This window comes from Misgurnus anguillicaudatus, chromosome 9 (genome assembly GCF_027580225.2).
Source record: "Misgurnus anguillicaudatus chromosome 9, ASM2758022v2, whole genome shotgun sequence".
Classification (NCBI taxonomy): domain Eukaryota; kingdom Metazoa; phylum Chordata; class Actinopteri; order Cypriniformes; family Cobitidae; genus Misgurnus; species Misgurnus anguillicaudatus.
The window spans coordinates 35,814,325-35,836,365 of record NC_073345.2 but is presented as its reverse complement, the minus strand read 5'-3'; the positions used below and the strand labels follow the sequence as shown (position 1 = coordinate 35,836,365).

The following is a 22,041-nucleotide window of genomic DNA, read 5'->3' as shown; positions in this document are numbered from 1 at the left end:
ATTGCATAAATATCCTGCATATTCCATCGCATTTTTTAAGAAAACGTGCCGCAAAAACGAGGATTTTTGCCCGCAACAATCACAAAAAAACTCCACGTTTTTCTGGAAGGACTGCACATAAATTACCTAGGAAACCAAAACATTTGTTATTTTCGACGAGGCATTTGTTCAAGAGATCAGTTTAGCAACTAGTCAGACCATTAAAAAAAAACTAAACCGGAAGTAAAGTTAACTATTCCCACACGTACACAGGTATTTTTATAAAGAGAGTTTTTCCCTCCTTTGTTAAAAAAATCGAAGCGTCCACACGAACACGCAAAATCCCGGTATGAAGGACTGTGAAGAGCATGCCAAACCAACAGATGCCGATATACGCATCACTAATCGTAAAGCCATGTTGACCAATCAGAAGCCATTGCAGAGTCTCGTCTGGGCATGAACAACAACGTCACAAGCCAAAAACTCACCGGCTACACGATAACGCCACGACCGGAGTTCCTGAAAATCTTCCCCCAAGCAAGAGTTATTAAGAAAGTTTGGTTTCATTTCTGAATGACAAAAGTAAAATATTATAACATGCTTCTCAGATGTTTCTGTTGAGAAATGGACAAAAAACTCAATATGAAGTCATTAAAATTAGTATTCATTTAAACACTCTCCTCCCATAAACTTTGCGTCTAAAAGGGAAACTTCTACAAATGCATATGAAATACAAGCGCTCATTTTCACTGCATGTCTTTAGTGGGAAATACCAGCTAAGAAACTAGTTACAACAAATAAAATTGAGTTTGAATTATTTTTAAAAGCACTGCGGGTTTATTTATTTGATCTGAAAACATCTAAGATTCCTCTACATCCTCTCTGTGTTAAAGTCATTCACTGCGTGTCAGGCCAAACATGAGAGAATGTTAAAAATGCCCCTTAATCCAAAAACCGATGATTTAATTAAACATTTCATTTCAAATGGACTGAATTTTAGCTCTAGATGTCACGCTACAGATCAACTACTGGTATAAAGACTGGCATCTCAGGATGGGCATCAAGGCAACTGTCTCCGTGGTTACGCGAGGGGCGGGGCATCATCATCAGGACCTGATGTACTACATATTTAATTTCAATTATTTCAACAGCGCACATCTCAACACACATCACCCCAGAGACAGTGGTTACAGTGAATGATGCCTGATAACCTTCAGAATAAAACAAAACTTTGGTGTAAATGTGTGTTCACAAGAACATGACGCACTTTAAACCCAACAAACCCGAGCGATGAGACGCAGGTGAGACTATTTTAAACTGCCCGTCTTACACCCGAGAGGAGGGAGTGAGTTTATCTCGTACGTGTTCAGCTTTGAGGGTCAAAAAGTCTCTCTGTAACCGATGAGTTCTGTTCACACTTTAAAAGAAGACATATGCTGAAACATTAATGTTCATCCAAACCCAGCCAAGAGCACAGATATCACTATTATCCAAAGAGTAGAGCGACGCCAGGCGTTACGACACCCCAACACACCTCACTCACACTCGTCCGGCCCACACACACACACATATGGAGAGAGTCGGACCACGTGCTTTTGTGTGATTTAAAGAGAAATGATGGGTTTTTAATAGCATTGTAAACAAGTTGAGTGACGAATAACAATATTGTGTTTATGTGCATGTGTTTTTTGTGTCGTGTGTGGGCGACTTGTCTTTGCTTAACGCTTTTATATGTGGGGAAAATGTAGCGCAGAAATGATAAAAGAAACAAGAATGATGGAAAAACCTCAGAGGCATTGGCCATTATCCAGATCTGAGATATGTGAAATGTTTTTAAAACTTAATGACGTCTTAAGCGTTGTAATGTATTGTAACCTGGAGCTCTGCTTCATTCTGAGGTGATCTGATAGACGTCCAACAATGTCAGACAATTTAGATGTGCAGGTCATATTTCACCCCGACATCAAAAACAAAATGAAAGAAAATTAATATGCATAAAGATAATGAAGCTTACAGCCAGTTTCTGCGCTGTTTTGTTATTGACAAATTAAATATATATAATAAAGTTTGTGAAAAATGCTCCAGTCTGTTTCCATTCCAATGGTGTTTTATCAATAAAACGAATCGGAGAAAGTTTCAGTGTATCGCAAAAGAAATCTGACCTTAAGCCATTTCCATATTTATTTTGTGTATATCGCAAATTATAAAACAGGCAGTTCTGGTTCTTCATTCTGATTGGTTGAAACCCCTTCTAAGCCGTGATAAAATACCGCGGTAAACCCACGGTTCAGACCGCATTACAGAAGTATTACTGTCACTGTTGTTACGTACTGATTTATGAAAATAAACACCACGGTCTTTAATAATATTTAAAAATTTTCTACAATTGCACAATTAATATCCAGATAAGTCCAGATAAGTCATCTCGTCAATAAAGAGAAAACGCATCTCTTTATTGTTCTTTAACATCAAATCCATATTTCCGCTATTATCCACTAGGTGGCGATCTTACCCAACTTAAACACTAACGCACTCACAACACTAAAAACATTGTGTAAGTTTTGATCAGGCTTTAAATCTGATCTCTTACAAAAGTTATTCACAAAAATGCAATTATCATCTCTTTCAGCTATTATCTTTTAGCTGAAAATTTGAGAGGGGATAAGAAAACAAATGAAGGTAGGATAAAACGTTGTTTTTTTAAGCGAAGCGTCTGTTCTTTAATTTGATATATTTCATGTTTATGTAAAGAAGATAATTTTTCTGGAAGGCATTCAACTAAAACTGGGTGGCAACTTTTTTTAAAACGCTGAATACGCATGCCTCCAAGCATATTTGATCACCTTCAACAGTTGCACGATATAAATGTTAATGTATACATTTGATAAATGTTGATTTATGAAAATAAACGCTCTGTTGCAGCCACACTTGATTCTGAGGAACTATTTTGTTTGGCGGAAGAGTAATATTTGTACTAATATAATTACAACTTATTTCTGTTTTATTTTATGAAAACCTGCTATGCATATGAAGTAACCGTTTTATAAAAGCAATAAGCCCCGCGAAGCAGTGGTGTTACAGTGCATTTTATAACAGCTAAGGGGGTTTAAGGCACTCGTTTATTGCTTTATTATATACCTTATAAAACAAAAACAAAAGGTGACAGTATTCAGACTATTTATTGAATGTCAGCTTACAGTCATTTAAATTTGACAAAAAATTTCAAGTGTTCGAAATATCTAAAGACAGCGTCAAAAATCAGTTCCATTTGGATAGAAAAATCTGAGATCAAAACAGCTGGCTGAAACATGTCAAAACAGCCAACGTTTAAGATTTATTTTTGTTTAAGCTATTTTTTGGTCAAAAAGTTTTTCCAAACTAGGTTTTTGCAACATTTAATGTATAAACATTTAAGTCATGCACTAAATTAAATAAATAAATAAAAATAAATAAGTCATGTACTAAATTAAATTTAAAAAAAGTCATGCACTAAATTTAAACAAAAAAACATTCTGTCGATATTTGCTAAATTTTATTGATAATAATCATTTTGATCAGCTATATCTGTAACATTTTTAATGTGCTAAACCTTTCTTTTGCATTTGCAGTTGTTAAAATGTTCTGTTATTGTAATGTGTCATAAATCTTTTCTTAAAGAGAAATATGTTTCTTCTTTTGATTCTGTGGTTAAATATGAGCAATGAATATTTTTTAGTGATCATGTCATGTTTCAGGCGGCCTGAACTCTTTCAGTCTAGACCATGAAAGAGTTGGAGAGGTTTGACTGTACATGTCTGTTCTTGAGCAGCCCGCAACACAACAAAACACACACAGGTCAAGACACTAACCGTATATTCAACTTATCACGGTTAGAGAGCCATCGCTGGCATAACAAAAAGCATTTGAGCACGACAGTGAAAGAAAGAAAGAGATGAAAGGAGAACAAAAGAAGAGAACAGGTACATCAAAGCCGGCGGTGTCTCGGGTTAACAGCGCACTTCTTTATAGAGACACTTCACAGAAAAATCAAACTTCTGTCTTCATTTACTCACCAAATCCAAACCTGTTTTACTCTGTGAAACACAAAGCAGATTTTTAGCAGCGGCTGTTAAGCCTCAAATAAAGACCAAGAAACAAAAAAGCATGAATGAAGTATTTCATACGACTGAAGCTCTGTGTTTCAACCCTTCTGAAGTCTGTTAGTCCTCACGTCTTTTTTAAATCTTGCCATATCAGTTTTAAGCAACACAGCCAGGTGAGTAAGACATTTTAATTCAGTGCAACTCTTCCTTTAAAGATGCCAAAGAATTCATGAAACAATAATCTGTTCAATTGCTCTCTGCTCTCTTGAACACATTTTCAGTTATTTTAGAAAAGGTCTTATATCTTTCAGCTGCTAAACAGTAAAGTTATGGGGTCCACATCCTTCAAGTCCAAAAAATTTGCATAAATCCTTCCCCAAAGAAATCCAAACGGCTCCATGATGATAAACAAAGGTCTTCTGAGGGTAATCTGGGCGGTGTTGTTGTAGAAATATCCATATTTAAAACTTTATAAATGAAAATAACTAGCTTCCGATAACGCCGCCATCTTAGACTCCTCTGTATTCAGGAGAGAGTATTAGCATAGTGGACGCACTTTTCTTAGTGACGTATGACAAATTCGAAGGGCGGGGGCACAGAGCAGCAGAGAAACCTCCATAAACTGTGTACGATCTCATCTTGAATGCGGACAAGACTAAGATGGCAGTGCTACCGGAAGCGAGTTATTTTTGTTTATAAAGTTTTAAATGTGGATATTTCTACAACAACACCACGTGGATTACCCTCAGAAGGCCTTTGTTTATCATCGTGGAGCTGTTTGAATTTATTTTGTGAAGGAAAGATGCACATTTTTTGGACTTGAAGGACATGGACCCCGTAACTTTACATTTGATTAACTGAAAGATCTAAAACATTTTCTAAAATAACTGAAAATGTGTTCGTCTGAAAAATGATGGACATATGCATCTTGGACCGCTTGGGGGTGAGTAAATGATTGGTTTAATATCATTTTTGGCCAAATGTCCATTTACAACCCTAGGATTTGTCTAATGAAATGGTCTGTTATTACTTTATTTGAAAGAGTCATAATAATGTTGAGCTCTGCTCTGATTGGCTGTTTCTCCTTCAGTAGCTCTGTGTGTGTGTAAACAGATCTTATGTTTGAGTCTGTATCAAATTTTGAGGAATAATTAATTGTTTGGAGATTGGTAATGGACGTTTCTGAGTGATAAGTTTGTGTTCTTTTCAGTATGGACATGCAAAATGTAACTGTAACGTCAATAGTAGAACTTTAGCCTAAACGCTAGCATATAGCACTAACTAGCATATAGTGCAGTCACAACTTTGTTTAACGCATTTTAATAACATTGTATTTCATTTAATGTGTAATTTAATGTTGGGGGTGTACATCTGGACTGTAACACAGTTGGTGTTATGTTGTGATTGGTCTGTTTTCCAGCGGTCTTTTGCATGCACAAGGTTTACAGAAGAAGTAGGAAACAATCGTGTTTGAGGTTCACGAGATGTCTTTACCATCTACACAACTCTTATTATTCATCTATGCCTACATAAATACAGTTTTACATTCTACGGCACCTTTAAAAAACAATCTTTTATTTGAATTTCTACTTTTAAAGGATGAAATGACAGCAGAAGACAATAAGAGTCTTGTGTCTCTGTGTTTCCACAGCTTTGCATTTGCATCATATTGACATTTTTAAAAATCAAGGTTGTTTAATTAACAGCATCACATTTCTGTTCTCTCTCTGTCTCTCTCTCTCTGTCTCTCTCTTCTTTAGAGAATATCACAACAAACTGTACGTGTGAAAGTAGTTGTGTGTGTAAACAGGTAAACATCTCCACTCGGCTCATTTGCAAGAGCTTTAGCACAGTGAAAACAATTTGTGCCGTCTGAAAAACCCTCTGCAAATGAAGCTTGAAATATTTTCTTAAAGAGCCGATATGTTTCATTCACACGTCGCTTTCAAATACGCTAAGGAGGCTGAAGCGTTTATCTGTCAGGCGCCGGTTCCGCTTTCTCTCTCATTTTCAGGTTCTGGGGGATCTTCATGAGAACATCAGGGTACTGTGTGTCTGCTCTTCAGATAATCCCGAATAGCTCACACTTGGATGGCCCAGGATGGAAACAGTTGTTCCAGAACATGTGGCAATGTGTGTGTGTGTGTGTGTGTGCGTGTGTGTGTGTGTGTGTGTGTGTGTCAGGGTAGCAGTGGAATTCTCTGTGTAATTAAGTCCACACACACACACACCTGCCTGGATTTCAGGATGAACTCTGCACCTGTTACCGTGGAAACGAGGCGGGCACCAGACAGGGAATTCCGTAAGATCCTGAAACAGCCGATGTGAGGATGGAGACGAATAAACAAATGTGTGTTTGCGACGCTCACTGCTCTTAAACTCTTTGTATGTTCTTCATTACAGATTGCTTATTCAAATCATTTTTTTAAAACCAGTAGCTCTGGTGTACCGTGTCATTTTCCAAATATAAATACTTTCTAATCTGTACAGAGAGAGAAAGTGTACAGCTTACTGTAATTACAGACCCGCTGCTACCGCTGTCAGATCTGAGTTATATTAAGAGTTTATATGGCCTGCTGTAGTTTTTTATTGTTCACATGACTTCAGCGAAAAGATCCAGACGTTTAAAGAGAAAAAGTTGTTGAAAATATATTCAGGTCTATCCAGGTTTCGTCACGCTCCTGTAATGAAATGTTAGACGGGTGACATCAGTAATAATAAGATCCCGTCAGTGACCCATGTGTGTGTGTGTGTGTGTGTGTGTGTGTGTGTGTGTCTATAAGACGGTGACATCGGTAATAATAAGATCCCATCAGTGACCCGTGTGTGTGTGTGTGTGTGTGTGTGTGTGTGTGTGTATGTGTGTGTGTGTGTCTATAACAGTGAACTCTGTGTTTACACTGAGCACATCTCTCTGTCCCTGCTTTTCACATTACATGTTAGTCCCGCCCCTCTCCACTCCCTCAGCCAATCACAGTCCTCCATTACTAAGAGAGGAGAAAGAGGCCACGAAACCACGCCCCTGCGGCGCATACACTAAATAACAGAGGCCGTTTCATTACTGCACACCTGCAAAACTTTCAGAGGGAAAAAATAGCGAATGAGTGAGAAACGAGTATGTTTGAACACTGCAGCCAAACAAAAGCCTTTCATAAAAAGAGAGAGAGAGAGACCTATAGTTTCTGCTTACATTCCTGCCTCTCTCTCTCTCTTTCAACACTAAAAATGTCTGCCTCCTATTTCACATTTAAATAAAATAATAAGAACATGTTGTATTAAGAAAATTTACCCTAAATTTATGTCCATGAAGATTTGTTTTTGCACTGAGAGATGTTTGTGCTTGACTGACAGATCTTCACTTCAATCTGTAGCATATATCCGCACACCAAAAAACAAGAATTAACATTAACATTTAATATTTTTGTTTGTGAACATTTAATAGTTTTGTTTCCCTGCGTGGGTGATTTCTTTCTGTTCTTCATGTCACTACAACACACATGTGGAGCAAACTGCTTCTGAAATCCATATTTACTGTATAATTACAGCTGTTATTGGTTCAGCTGAAAGAAGATGGACACTAAACCAGCAACTACAGCAAAAATTACCAGCTAGAAAAACAGTACAACATACAACGAGAGAGTGAACACAAACACATAAACAAACACACGCACACACAAACAAAGATAACTGCAAATGACTACACAAACACACACCGAAGGAATTGGGGAAACTGAATGTCAATGTGGCGTCGGTCACACACACACAAGTAGAGTAATCACACAACTACACACAAAGTCTGCCAGATGTTCAACTGCCTCTTAGGAGAATCAAGACAAGAGCTTTTCACACAGACACACACACACACACACACACACACACACACACACACACTGGAAAATCCAAACACTTCAACCTGACACATCCTGAAATTCCCATCATGCACCACAGCATGTGAATAACTTCAGGAATTCAGCTTGTTTGTGTGTCTGTAATCTGTTTGTCACAGGCATCAGAGAATCAAACTTTTGTGCCACTTCACTTATAATTCATTGAATTTTATATCAGTGATCAATTATAAACATATTTTTTAGTTGCACAGATCAGTGATTAGTCAAAACAAGATACAGTTCTTAGATCACTGTCCTGTCAAGCAACCACTCAGAACACCTTTACAAGTCTGAACACCTTGGCAACTGCTCATAGCATTTTAACAATAATTCAGAAAAAACGTAACAATTAAAAACACCTTAGCAAACATTCAGAGCATCTTAAAAAACGATTAAAACACCTTAACAAATCTGTACAACTTAGCAACTGCTCATAGCATCTTAACAACCACTCAGAACACCTTAACAATTAAAACACCTTTTGCAACCATTCAGAGCATCTTAACAACTGGTCAGAACACCTTAACAAATCTGAACACCTTAGCAACCATTCAGAGCATCTTAATAACCTCTTAAAATACCTTTATAAATCTGAACACCTTAGCAACCTTTCGGAGCATCTTAACAACTGATCAGAACACCTTAATAATGTAAAACACCTTAGCAACCATTCCGATTACCTTAACAACCGTTCAGAACCATTTAACAATGTAACACCTTAGCAATCACTCAGAGCATCTTAACAACTGTTTAAAACACCTTAACAAATTAAAACAGCACAGCAACTGCTCATAACACCTTAGCAACCATTCAGAGCATCTTAACAACTGATCATAACACCTTTACAAATCTGAACACCTTAGCAACCATTCAGAGCATCTTTACAAGTGATCAGAACACCTTAACAATTAAAAACACCTTAGCAACCATTCAGAGCATCTTAACAACTGATCATAACACCTTTACAAATCTGAACACCTTAGCAACCATTCAGAGCATCTTTACAAGTGATCAGAACACCTTAACAATTAAAAACACCTTAGCAACCATTCAGAGCATCTTAACAACTAATCAGAACACATTAACAATAAAAAAACCTTAGCAACCATTCGGAGCATCTTAACAACTGATCAGAACACCTTAACAAATCTGAACACCTTAGCCACCATTCATAGCATCTTAACAACCACTCAGAACACCTTTACAAATCTGAACACCTTAGCAACCATATCTGGAGATGCTGACAAACTATATAATATGGATATTAGGTCTTGATAAGGTCACCAAAACCACAACAAAGATCCCCGTAAATTGCCAAAGAATTTCTAAGTGCCATCTGTGTAAACGCAAACACCACTGATCCCAGGATTGATCCCAGGATTGATCCCAGGATGGGGACCTAGTTACGTTTAGCAGGTCCATACTGAAAAAACACAAACTTAACACTCAGAAACGTCCATTTCCACATTTCAAACAATTGATTATTCTATATCTTCATCTGATACAGACTCAAACATAAGATCTGTTTGCACACACACAGAGCTACTGAAAGAGAAACAGCCAATCAGAGCAGAGCTCAACATTATTATTCATGACCCTTTCAAATAAGGTCATAATAGACCATTTCATTCTGAAGGCAAATCCTAGGGTTGTTAATGGACATGTAAAACTGACTCTGGATCATTTTTGACACAAACCTTCTGTGTAGATATCAGAGAACAATTCAACAGATTATTAACATGCATTCTTTGGCACCTTTAAATAAGATCTGACATCATCACTGTACCACAGTTTCACCACAGTATTTTTCTGAAATCAACATGGATCTCAAACTGTCACGGCTCAATGATTTAACTTCCTGTTTCTTTTCCTGAGGTCATGAACTCTGAACACAACACAATGACACACAGCCAACAGATGAATACTGAAGAAATACATTATATAAATAATAATTACTCTACCATGGTAAAGCAAAAATACATCAAACACACACACACACGCAAAAAAAAACACACGCGCACACACACGTGACATGTTAGCATTAGCCTCTGTCACTGCTCAATTACCGCAACCATTACTGTGTCACATCTTACATCAGAATACTTGACAATCTCCAAACAAGTCAGGCGTTTTAATTAAAAGTTGTGTGTTTCAGCGCTCATCTCACCTGCCGTGTTAATTACACACACTGCTGCTGTTCTCCTGCCTTTATTTTCTGAAGGATAATTACACTTTTTTAAAATTCCTTCACCTTCAATGCTACGAGCAGGTGTGAGACACAAAAACCAGAAAACAAGGTGTGCTGTTCCCACCCCTGCACGGAAAATCACACCGTTTCACCGAGGAAAAGAGCGCTTGTTAATCCTGAGGAAACTCTTACTGCTCATTCATAGCTCATGAGAGACGTCACCGGGTTCTCAGTTAGGTCCCATTTAAATATCAACTTTGCCTCAGATGTTTCTCCTAAATTCTTTGCCATGATGAATGACGGTTAATTAGACACAAATGAGACAACAGCATAAGTCAGATATCATTTCTAAAATGTAATATTCCATGCATCTGTACGCGGACCTTAATGTGCACGTAAATAATGGACTATATTTTGGCCTAAAGTCACTTGCATCTGAAGAGCTGTTTACACTTGGTATTAAGATGTGTTTTCATCGATCGGATCACAAGTGGACGATAGAGACACATTACGTTTACACCTGGTATTTAAATCCGTCTCTTCTGTCCACTTTCGACCGCTTCTCTCTTGAATACTGTGAGGGGACGGTCCGTGAGACGGTGGGCGAGTCTCTCTGCTGTCATTCAAACTTGAGCGGGAGTAATGACGAGTTTATATGGATGCGAACTAATATGTCGGAGTCCGCTGCTTGTTAAGCAAGTATACATGCTGCACAGAGTTTTGTACGTGTGTATGTAAGAGCTTTCGGGTTAGATTTCAGATTTGTTTAAGCAGGTTATTTAATATACAGGTTTCTCTATGTTTTTATCTATATTTAAACCATGGTCACTTGGAGTTGGGGTTAGAGTTGGGGTTTGGGTTAGGATGTCATTTTTATATGACAAAAAGTTGTTCTAACCCTAAACCCAAGCGAAAATGGTAAAAAAAAACAGAAAACAAATGAGAAAACAATAAATAAAACGTCACGAAACGATTCGCCATATAAGTGAATGGGAAGGACTGGCGTATCATATGCACGCAAAATCGGAATTTGGCGTATCTATTGCACGATAATGACACTGCGTGTCATTTGTACGCTTTTTGGTGAGAATGGGTTGATGAAATATGATCGTGCAACTTTCACACGCTTTCAAAACGAAACTACGGAGATGAGACGCTTTAGTTTTATCAATGAAAGGCTAAAAATAGCGCTGTTCACTGTGTGTTCACGCCAGAAGTCAAAAAAAGACGTAAAACTTGTGTTTAATACCTCAGATTAGATAAATGGGCGGAGAGAAGGCGGTCGCGTGTGACTGTTCGAACGCATTCAACCACATGCGTTCCGCAACTCCAAAGCGATCCGATCGAAAGTGGTTTCGACCACCTCTGGATGTGGTTGAAAGTGGTCGAAAGTGGACGAGCTCAAAACGTTTTGAACACTGTTTACACCTGGCATTAACGGCGTCCACTTGTGATCCGATCGACGAAAACGCATGTTAATGCCAAGTGTAAACAGCCCCTAAGATGTTTCTGCTAAGAAAAAGATTGCACGTCTCACACTAGAGTTTCAGAAAACAGCAGGCAAACTCAACCCATTTCTTCTGAGCTATGAAAGAGCAAACTGTGAGCAAAACAAATCTAGAAATATACTGAAATCTCTGACTTTTTATTTCAAACTGAGCACAATTTGAGACAATGTTGATGTCTCTACAGCAGACACATATTTATTAAAAAATACTGTGATCTTCTCTCAGCAGAAATATCTGATAAAGACAAAACTTCAGTGAGACTTTTTCCACAATTGAGGCTGATTTCAGATTGCATTTCCACATCTCTCTCCTCATGGGAACTTACAGGAACCTGTTTGAAAAGGGCAGGGCGAATTTTCCAAAGGTCATTGTGTACAACAATGTTATATCAGCACTGCACGGTGGGCGTTTCCCAAAGATGTCATTACCCACAATGCACCGTGGTCCCATTGTTGCCTCACGAGAGTGTTGAATCACCGGTGGACAGTACCGTCTTTAGTTTGTACACTTTCCCAGGCTGTATTTTTCGTCATTCATTTAGTCTCGGGACGGGTCGGGTCGAGTCGGCAATGACAGCGAGTTCAGTTCAGCCGGAGCGTCTTTGTGCAATACAAATAAAACAATACAATTAAATTACACTGAACGGAGCGCCCTAAGCAAAGCTGACAGATAGAGAGCAGACTAGATTACCCATCACACCTACATTAGATTAAACCCGACTCGACTACCAACCCTAAACAAGACTCTAACAGAAAAGCTCTCGGATAAACTAAAATGCCTAAATCTAACGTCAAGTAGCCTTAGTGCCGGGCGACGTTCCACTCTGGAGATCAAGCGAACGAAAAACAGGAAGTTACTTTACCTTCACTTCCTCACAGATGACACGGCCTCTCTCCAAAAACAACACTCGCCCCTTTATATCAGACACATCTATTTATATCTCATCTATTAGATGCTTTCTTGAAACACATAAAAACTATACAGCTTAACAACAAAAATAATTTAATCTAAATAACCTTTTTTGAAATATAGTCCCCTTGATAATGGTGCACAATAACACCAGGGTCAATTTAAAGTTGTCTTCACACCACAGGAAGCCCAAATGACATAAACGCTGATCAACATGCAGTAAATGTTGCGTCTGCACCTTCTGAACGCACAAATAGCTTTAAAAGCCTCATTTCCAGGTCAAACAAACAGTGTGTGAGAGTCCAGAGCGCTCTTATCAAAGCAATGCAGAGATAAAAGAAAGCATTCACAGAGAGAGAGGTTTAATCAGAAAAGAAGTTCACTACAGGACAAAACAATGTCAACGACACCAGAATCCAGCCAAAGTCACGATGGGAAAAACTCTGCTGACGTAACGCAGAGGACACACAGGACGAGACGAACGCGACGGAGATCCCAAACAAGTTCAAAAACAAGACCAGCTATTGTGCAGAACCACAGGCCACGGTGGTCTCGGAAAATATTTGGCATTTATTTCTAATAAACATACAGGAATTAATATAGATAACTTTCTGCTCTTTGGTGAAGCCAGCAAAACACTTATTTGGTAGAGAGCACAAAAAATACATAAAAACCAGAAGTGATTTTCTGCTTATGGATGTGTGTATAATGTGATACGAATCCTCCGCTATCAGTCTTGTTTAATGATGGACTGAATTCACATCAACAGCAGGTGCTTCACCTTGAAGCAGCATTATCATGTTTTGTCTTTTTACTGACGTCAAATTCGAGCATCAGGAAAATGCATGAAGACTGAAGAATTGTAGCTGTTAAATACTGACTTTGGTTTAACATATTTCGTGTCGTGCTAATTTACACCGTAGCATCGCAGCAATAGTACCTCTGTATACGGCAGTGCATTATGGGTAATTACTTTTCTTTTAAGCCTTGTTTATACTCGACGTATCCGCCTGAGCGCATTGGGGCGCGTGACTAAAATTACGTCAATGCGGATTGAGCAGTCGTGCGTGTTGGGTGCGCGAAACCTTATTTCGCGTGGAAGTGTGCACGGCAATTTTTGTAACCCGTCTGCATGCGAAAATGAGGCAAGCATGCCATCCTGTGACGTATATCTTTGATCGATTCATACAAAACAATGCATGTACGATTTATCTGACACTCTTAAAGTAAAGTATCGAAACTTTACCATTTAAAACACAAATTCTTTTACACATGATTGAGAATTATTGGCTTATATTTGTATTGAATGCACCACTGGATGAGGAATAAAGTAAAAACGTTTACTAAAAACGTTGAAATAATAATGTTTAATAAAGACATATTTAACAGATTGTCGTTTTATTCATACAATATCAGGGTTTTTCCAGCGAACGACGACTTCTATCCTTTACTTTGTGTTTGTTTTGGACTCGATTGCTCACGTCGCCCCCTATTGTTTCATAGAAAAGTGCAACAGCGAGCGCATTAACTATAAACGCCTCATCCGTTTGTTGAGATGCACGTGCGTGCGATCAGCAGAAGCTCGTGGAGCAAAGCCCGAGCAGAAACAAAGCTTTTGTCTCTAGCAGAAGAGCAGCATCCTTAGCTAATTCTCCCAAACATATCTCTGAATAAATAAATTAATGTAAATAATTGTCTTGTACTTTAATAATAGTCTGATAATTAAATTAATAGTCACTAAAATCCGCAAGAATTATGTTTGAAACCTTTTGAACTTTTATAATTTTGGCATAACATTATTAAATAAACTGTGTGTGGATATATAGGATGACCAATAGAAATGATTTGCATCGAGTCAAATAGATGAAAGCTCAAAAGATAATAACTGTTAAGGCCTGTTAAGGTTTGTCTGACAGGGTGTTAGTCGCTCATGATAGAATTATTGTACTGGGACTAAAAGTGTCTTTGTCCATTGACACACGTGTAAAAACTCAACGAATACTTCATAAATCAAATCATAATCATAAATATCTGATACTATTAAAGGGAAGAGTAAAGAATTGGGCGTGTTCTTCTGGTGCCAACAGCCAATCAGATTTGCCATAACGGGCGGGGTGCACCAGCTGAACTTTAATGAAATAAATGGAAATGATGACAGATACTAACATCAAAAAACTTCACACTTTATCATTTAACAAAGTTTTGATATTGCATTTATTGTTCATCCGCCAAACGTCTGATGTAGCTTGAGATGTTTCCAGCTCTCGAAAGAGCCAAACAAACAACGACTACTTAGATTTACAAATGTGAGATTATCCAAACCCACCGAAAACCTGAATTTTTAAGCAGGCTAATTATTAGCATTAGCCGGTAAATTGTAGCAATAATATTGCTATTAAAAGCTAAAACGCTCATTAATTCCTAATCTCAGGCACAATTAAAGGGTTTGATATTCTCTGAATCTCACTGACGTTTCTTCTTTTCTTCTGTCGTTCTTCTTGCGACACAGTAAGACAAAGAGCTTCTCAGAGGTGCTGGACTGTGGGAGGAGGAATCTCTCTCTCTCTCTCTCTCTCTCTCTCTCTCTCTCTCTCTCTCTCTTCATCTGTGCACTTAATGCAATCTCTGCTTTTTGATTGACAAGCATAACCAAAACAGAGCGATGTAAATAGCAGCATGAAGCAGTCAGGCTTTTCGCCCAACACTTTATCCGCCCAGCCTACAAATGCTTTAAAGAGGAGCGTCGCATTATTAAAATAACCCCACTTTTCAACATGGCTTAATAAGCTACGCTCATTACCGGCAAACAAACGTACGCCGCACCACCCGGGCCTATCTGCCATTAGCCGAATTCTCTCAAATGCCAGAGACTGGCACAGGAAACGGGCACGCTACCCGCGATGCCACCCCGCACACAAAGACGAAGAAGTGCCAGATACGGGCTTTAGCAAATTCGCTGTCGAGCAGAGTCGTAAGCTTTCGAACAGATAAATAAACCGTAAATTTAGCCCACACGTTATTTATTTATATGCTTTTCTAGCTTCGTCTCCTCTCCCCCTGTTTATTCCTCAATCGTTCGCACTTTAGAAAACGTTTCCTTGCGTTTCGTAGCCAACTGCAAGTTGCGTGGCAACAGACTGGCTGTAGTTTCGAGACCCCCCCACCCCACACGACTTTCCAACAGCATAAAACTGCGACACAATTCAGTCAAAAGCGCAAGAACCGAGGGGCAAAGGCAGGGGGAGGTGGGGGCATGCAAATTATCAAACCCTAAACAACACTCAACTGATGAAAACAATAGCAGCCATTGAATATGTGAGGACAGGCCGGGCCGCTCGACACCGTCTACAGCGGGAAACACTTTCTGCCCTCCATCTGTGCAAAATATAAGATTATCATATCAGTGTATCTTAAAAAACACACACGCAGAGACCAGCGTGCAGCGAGAAGCGTGCACAGGAAGGAATGCTGTATTCCATATGTTTAACAGCTTTCCGTCGGTCTGCTTCCTGAATCCTGCAATCTTGAGGGAGAGCCGCCCCTGAGGTCAAGGTCATTTTTATTTGTCGTTGTGATTATTTATTTGTTTTACGCAGGAAACATTCATCAGAGGCTAAATTTAATTTGGCTTTCTCACACGCAGCACAAAAAAAAAATGTTGTTCCAAACTAAACCAGATTTTCCTGCATCGTAACAAATGACATTATAACCTCCAATGCAATAAAACGTCACGCATTATAAAAATACATTTTAACAATACAAATCTCTGCAGTCCCGTGGCCGTGTAAAGCCAGCAGGTGCGGCATCCGTATTGCAGAAATTATGCACGAGTGTGTTTGTGCAGAAAACAGCAGCGAGTGAATTCACAACAACATTTCAAACATCAACATCTGCCACAACAATCAAACTCACATCAAAAGACGCTGAATTCTCACACCCGTGAACTGTGACTCTGTCACATGATAACGTGTCACACACGCAAACACACACACCGTCGGACACCTGAAGTTCTCATTTTAAAAGACACCCGGTCAGGACAGGGTCCACACACACGCTGCGTATTTTAAAGCAATACAGACCAAGCGTATAATTACTTTGCATCAGTAACAGAGGCCCAGTACACAATATTTCGAGCTAAAAACACACAGCAATCCAACACAATACGTGCAATTCATTTGACATACTTGAGAAATGTCCACTGCCCAGAGACGTCGGTCCGTTCTTCCCACTGCTGACAGGAGGTGAAAACATCTACAAGACAATCAGGACAACAAATGATTAACTTCCACCCTGAATAACAGAATATAAATCATCTTATACATCCTTTCCTCTCTTCACAACATTATATCATCTAGATCAATTTTAAAAGCAGATAGAAATATATATTTTCTTTACATTGTCTTCTCGTGCACTTGCAGAGAAAAAGGCAAAGAAAATCTGACACTGTGCATTAATAGATCAAACTCAATAATGACGTAACACCTGTCCTGGACAAATAAACTCCACTGCCTGTCTGAAGTGTCCACAGCAAACACAGACAGAGCTGGAATATTTTTGGAACTGTGGCTTCATAAAAACACATTTCTTAAAAAACTTCCCAAAAGCATTTCACACACATTTTGGTTAGACTCTTTGCTTTTTTGATGAAAGGCATCAGTCTAATAATCTACACACTAATCTCATGTCCCTTGTCCAAGAATCCTAAAGGAATGCCAAGGGAATTTCTATGATAATTTGGAAACTGTCCCATCCATAATTTCTCTAAAAATTCAATAAAATTCTAGTGAATAATCTGAATTTTTTAAAGACAGTTTATCCATCAGAATCTTGTCGTTAGGATTGGTTTGAAATGATGCTTTAATTTCCATTGGCATCGCGTTTGGATTTCAGGAGGGACTGACTACACAACATTGATACTTTATGAATCTAGTAAAGAAATCAAAGAAACACAAGAAAAGACTGAATAAAGTGGGATATACTACCATTGATGTTGGGAACATTTTCAAATCGCTGTTTCGCATCTACAAGACAACAGAATTACTGCAACATCACATCTATCACAAAAAGCGTAAACTTTCTTTCAGTCAAATGCATTTTTACGCGGCACAGTCCATCTTTAAAACACTTGTGTAGAAAATAAAACATGTGCGCAAACAAAACACAAGGAAATCAAAAGCAAAAAAGAAAGTGTGAACATTGACGTACAAGCACATGAGGAGAGAGAGACAGGCAGACAGATATAAAGTGTCTTACCGCGCTGAAATCCAGTAAATCGCTGAGTTCCTTATCCGTCCCTAACGCGGCCATTCTCTGATGATGGTGATGATGATGATGATGCATTTTAGAAATATCACATAAACCTAAAAACACGCAAACAGATCTCAGTGAGAAAACACGCCGGGATCCAGGAGGAGCGAGTCTGAGAAACACACGAGCGCTCACTCACTCACACGCGCGCGCGCACGCGGACGGACCCACGGAACGATCGAGCGCAAGAGAGATCCACTTCACGAGGAAAACGCGACTCCGATCAGAGGAACATCTCCGGATCAGGTGAATAAAGTCTCTCCAAGTTCTCCACGGGATCTCCAAAAGTCCATATCAAGAAACTAACTGAAAAATAGCAGGAAATGTTTAGGAAACGACCGACTGGATGCGTTTCAGTGTTTTTATTGACGGGACGGTGAGTGAAATAACGCGCAGCTTCCTTTTGCGCGGCGGATCAGTGTGCGCGTGCAGCCACCTACTGTAGAGCTCTCCATACATTACAGTACATACATCTATCCATACTGTACATCCATTCATACATACTGTACTGTACATACATCCACACGAACTACTGTTAGATTGTAAAATACAAGCGCACTTTCGAAACGTTATGTTAAAAATACGCGTAAAGTTAATAATTCGTCTGTTCCGTGTTCGTGTCCTACCGAACAAACCACAGTTCCCAAAGTCAAGAGATGTTCACCCTTCGGTTTTACACTTCACAATGTCAAGTTTTTGGGTGTTATAAATTTATCAACAGCATCTAAAAAGAAACATTCATAATAAAAAAATAGAAATAACCTATCATAAACATATTATCATTTTAAAATATTTTACATAAAATATAAAATAATGCCATGCAGAATTAAAGGCCTCTACAGTGCACGACGGGACATTCTATAGACCTGTAGTACAGTATAAGATTATTTTCCTGAGGGGTGGGGGGACTTTTAGGATGGCACAGTTGGGCACAGTCAAAGTGCAGTGTGATCTGTAAAATTCACCTGTACGCTACTTCTGTTGGAGCTTCTGTTTATTTATAAAATCACAATAGAGATTATTAAATATTTGTGAAAAAAATAATTAAAACATTTATTTAAAATAAACTGGAATGATGCTCTTCTGAAAGTGTTCTGTTAAGTGAATGGTGCCCCACTATGTGTTACTTCATCAACATTCAAATAAAATTGAGTGTTTTTTATGATGAGAAAACATTTATTTCCCCCTTTTATCTCTGACCATAATCCCTATTAATGATTTCATGAGATGTTTAATGCAAGTTAAACTTTAGAGATTATGGACTATGTGGACTGTATTTCAGATCAATGAAAGGGTTAAAAACACCTCATATTAATCATTCATATCACAACACTCAGTCTCTGAATCTGACTCTTGATGGTGTTTGATGGATCTCAAACACTTCCTGCAGTAATGTCTCTTTAAATTGTTTGGTCTATTATTTCAGTTTATTATTTTTAGTTCACTCCTTCATGACTTTGGTCAGCGTGAGTCTTGTGTGATGCTACACAAGTTTCCATTGCAACATCAACAGTGCATTTTGGGTGTGCAATCCACAATTTGAGTGCTTAAAAGAAATATTTCATCATTCTTTTATAATTCTTTCATTTTGAGTATTTTAGATCTTACAAGATTAGTTTTGAATATTTGTTAATTTCTGCAGAAGCAGCAGAAGGTTTCTCTTTTTAAATGTGTGTGCACCCCTAAATAAGAAATAGTAGGATTATGTTCAGACCCAAGACAGCATAACTAAATACAGTGCAGTAATGTGAGATATGGCATCACTTCCTTTTTGGTGGCAACGCCCCCTGGTGGTTTTGGAAATCAAAAGAATTAAGTACAATTATGCTGATGATTCTGTATAGATGCTCAGTGTCCCCAAAACACACCAACATTTGTTTCAATACATCTTCAACATCTTTAAATTCAGCCACAAAAATGCTAAAAACTGATGAATGGTCTTCATGAACTAAATAATTCATTTGGCCATTTGTGTGCAGCATGTCCTCAAGATGACATGACCCAAATGTGTAGGAAGATTAAATAAAATCCTTTGACTATGATAATTGTATATGGCCCAAATTAGACAAGAATAGCAACAGGTTACTGCAAGAAAAACAACTATTGAGTTACTTTATGTTTCTTAACATAAAAGAAATCTGACCTGTTTGTAGTTTTAAACTTCATATTTTGGCTGGTTAGCGTTATCTCATATTAATCAGAAATATTACATTATATTACCGTAGATGTTTCACCTGTGCACCAATCAGCATTCAGAATGTTTGTTTATGAGGTCGTGCACCTGCAGAGTAACATCCACTAAAATTAAAGGTGACAATAAGAGATACTGTAGCTCTCCAAGTATGTTATGGCGCGCTCACATTATCCCAACCAAACCGCGCCCAAGCACGTTTGACCCCCAAAGCCTGGTTTGTTTGACTAGTGTACTGTACCGTGCCCGAGCGTAGTTGCTTAATCCCGCCCTGGCCGGCTTGCAGAGGCTCAAAAGTAGAGAAGTCAATTACGTGACCACTCACCTTCATTTGTCTTATAAAAACCTTCTGATGTGTGCAACAGGGTTACATGAACGCCTCAGAACATCTAAAAGAAATAAAAGCAAATACCTTGAACACCTGTTGACTTTGCTCACATGTTGGAATATCAAGTTATTTTGGCAAAAATGGCATGTAGTCAAATTTTAAGGTTATTTTGGGTAGAAGTGGGTTACTCATAGCCGGACTATATTGGGTCTATAGTTAGCTGTCATTTCTCAACATCTCGGTTTTTGCTTGCTGGGAGTGCAGCCTTAGAAACCTCATTAATTCAGACCTCATCGTATCATAGTGCAAAAAGAAAGATTAACTACAATAGAAAAATCAACAACTTGTGTTTGGACATCTAAATGCTTCAATATCAGAACAGGTCATTCAGAAGATAACATTATTGCCTTATTATAACCAAACCGTAACAACAGTGCAGCAATAAAACAAAAGCCAATGAAAGGGTAAAGCCACAGGGAAGAGAAGTACAACGCTCACATGTGATTGGATGAAACAGGTTACAGCTGTAGAAACAAAGAGTCTTGTGGATGCTGTGATTGTGAAACATCATGTGAAAAGATCCATTTTTTTATTTGGGGGTGTCGTGTGTTTTATAGCACAAGCGGAGATAAGGATTAATATACAGGTTAATGCACACAATGCTCAAAAGCAAAATCTTTCAGTGTCTTAAGCGATAAAGATCACACTAAGCTTTTAAGCCTGTGATGCACAAAGTCTCGAGACGAGCAAGAACACACGGTAAAGACGATTTCATTATCTGTGACATATAAAGAAGTAGAAGATCTACATATCATGACATAGACGCATGTATGTAATGTTGGGGGTGATTATGACCGATGACATCTTCACACACACAGACAGCGTTGATCCGCACGGACCACAGAATTAATCAAGAGATGAAACGAATCTTTCGGCGTGTGTCTTTAACTGGGTCAGTGGTATTACACAGTCAAGTGTTTGGATATCATACTGCAATTAGTGATTAGATCGGGAAGGGATTGGAAATAAAGCGAAGAGGATTCTGTACAGCATTAGAGGTCACATGACGTAGCAAAACAAGAGAACTGAAATGAAATTTACTGTGGTTTAGTTTATACAGCTCAATGCATTAGATTGGTGTAGATCATGAACCAAATACACATTTAAAATGCTGGGTCAAACCCACTGTATGCCCAGATGAGTTGATTCAACTTAAAAGACATAGGGTAACTCGCTACTCTAAAAATTTACATTTTGCCTTGTTAAACAACTAAATCTACTAAACAGGCCATTGAAATGTTTCGTTCACTGAACGTAAAATGTCCCGTTCCAGCAATATATTCTTGTTAGATTAACAAAACATTTCCTGTTCTACAAACGGTCAGTTAATAATGAGAAACTTTATTTCACACGTCTTATTTAAAGATAGTTTTATAAAACGTATAGGCGTGGTTTCCCAGACAGGGATTATCTTAAGCCAGGACTAAACCTTAGTTTAATCAGGAAATATAACAAATGCTTTTAAAAAATGCTTAAACGCCTTATTAAAAACATTACTTGTGTGCATTTTGAGGCAAAAAAGGGCATTGATGTATTTTAAGATATGCCAGTCTAAGTTGATTTCAGTTTGAACAGCTCTTACATTCATTTTAGTCTAATCCC

General features: G+C 38.3%; 1 protein-coding gene across 16 annotated transcripts in view; it reads right to left on the bottom strand.

The window, feature by feature from the left end:
* The window catches only part of tcf4 (transcription factor 4), a 237,237-nt gene that overhangs the window by 131,329 nt on the left and 83,867 nt on the right, over window positions 1-22,041 (bottom strand). For 7 of the 16 annotated variants that reach the window (XM_055179351.2, XM_055179347.2, XM_055179345.2 and 4 more), the window contains exons 1-3: window positions 17,807-17,909; window positions 17,536-17,574; window positions 16,738-16,804 (exon numbers count right to left, since the gene is read on the bottom strand). In XM_055179351.2, coding sequence (XP_055035326.2) covers window positions 16,738-16,804; window positions 17,536-17,574; window positions 17,807-17,893 — 193 coding nt within the window. In that variant the 5' untranslated portion in view covers window positions 17,894-17,909. The other 9 variants (XM_055179354.2, XM_055179355.2, XM_055179343.2 and 6 more) reach the window with 8 other exon arrangements.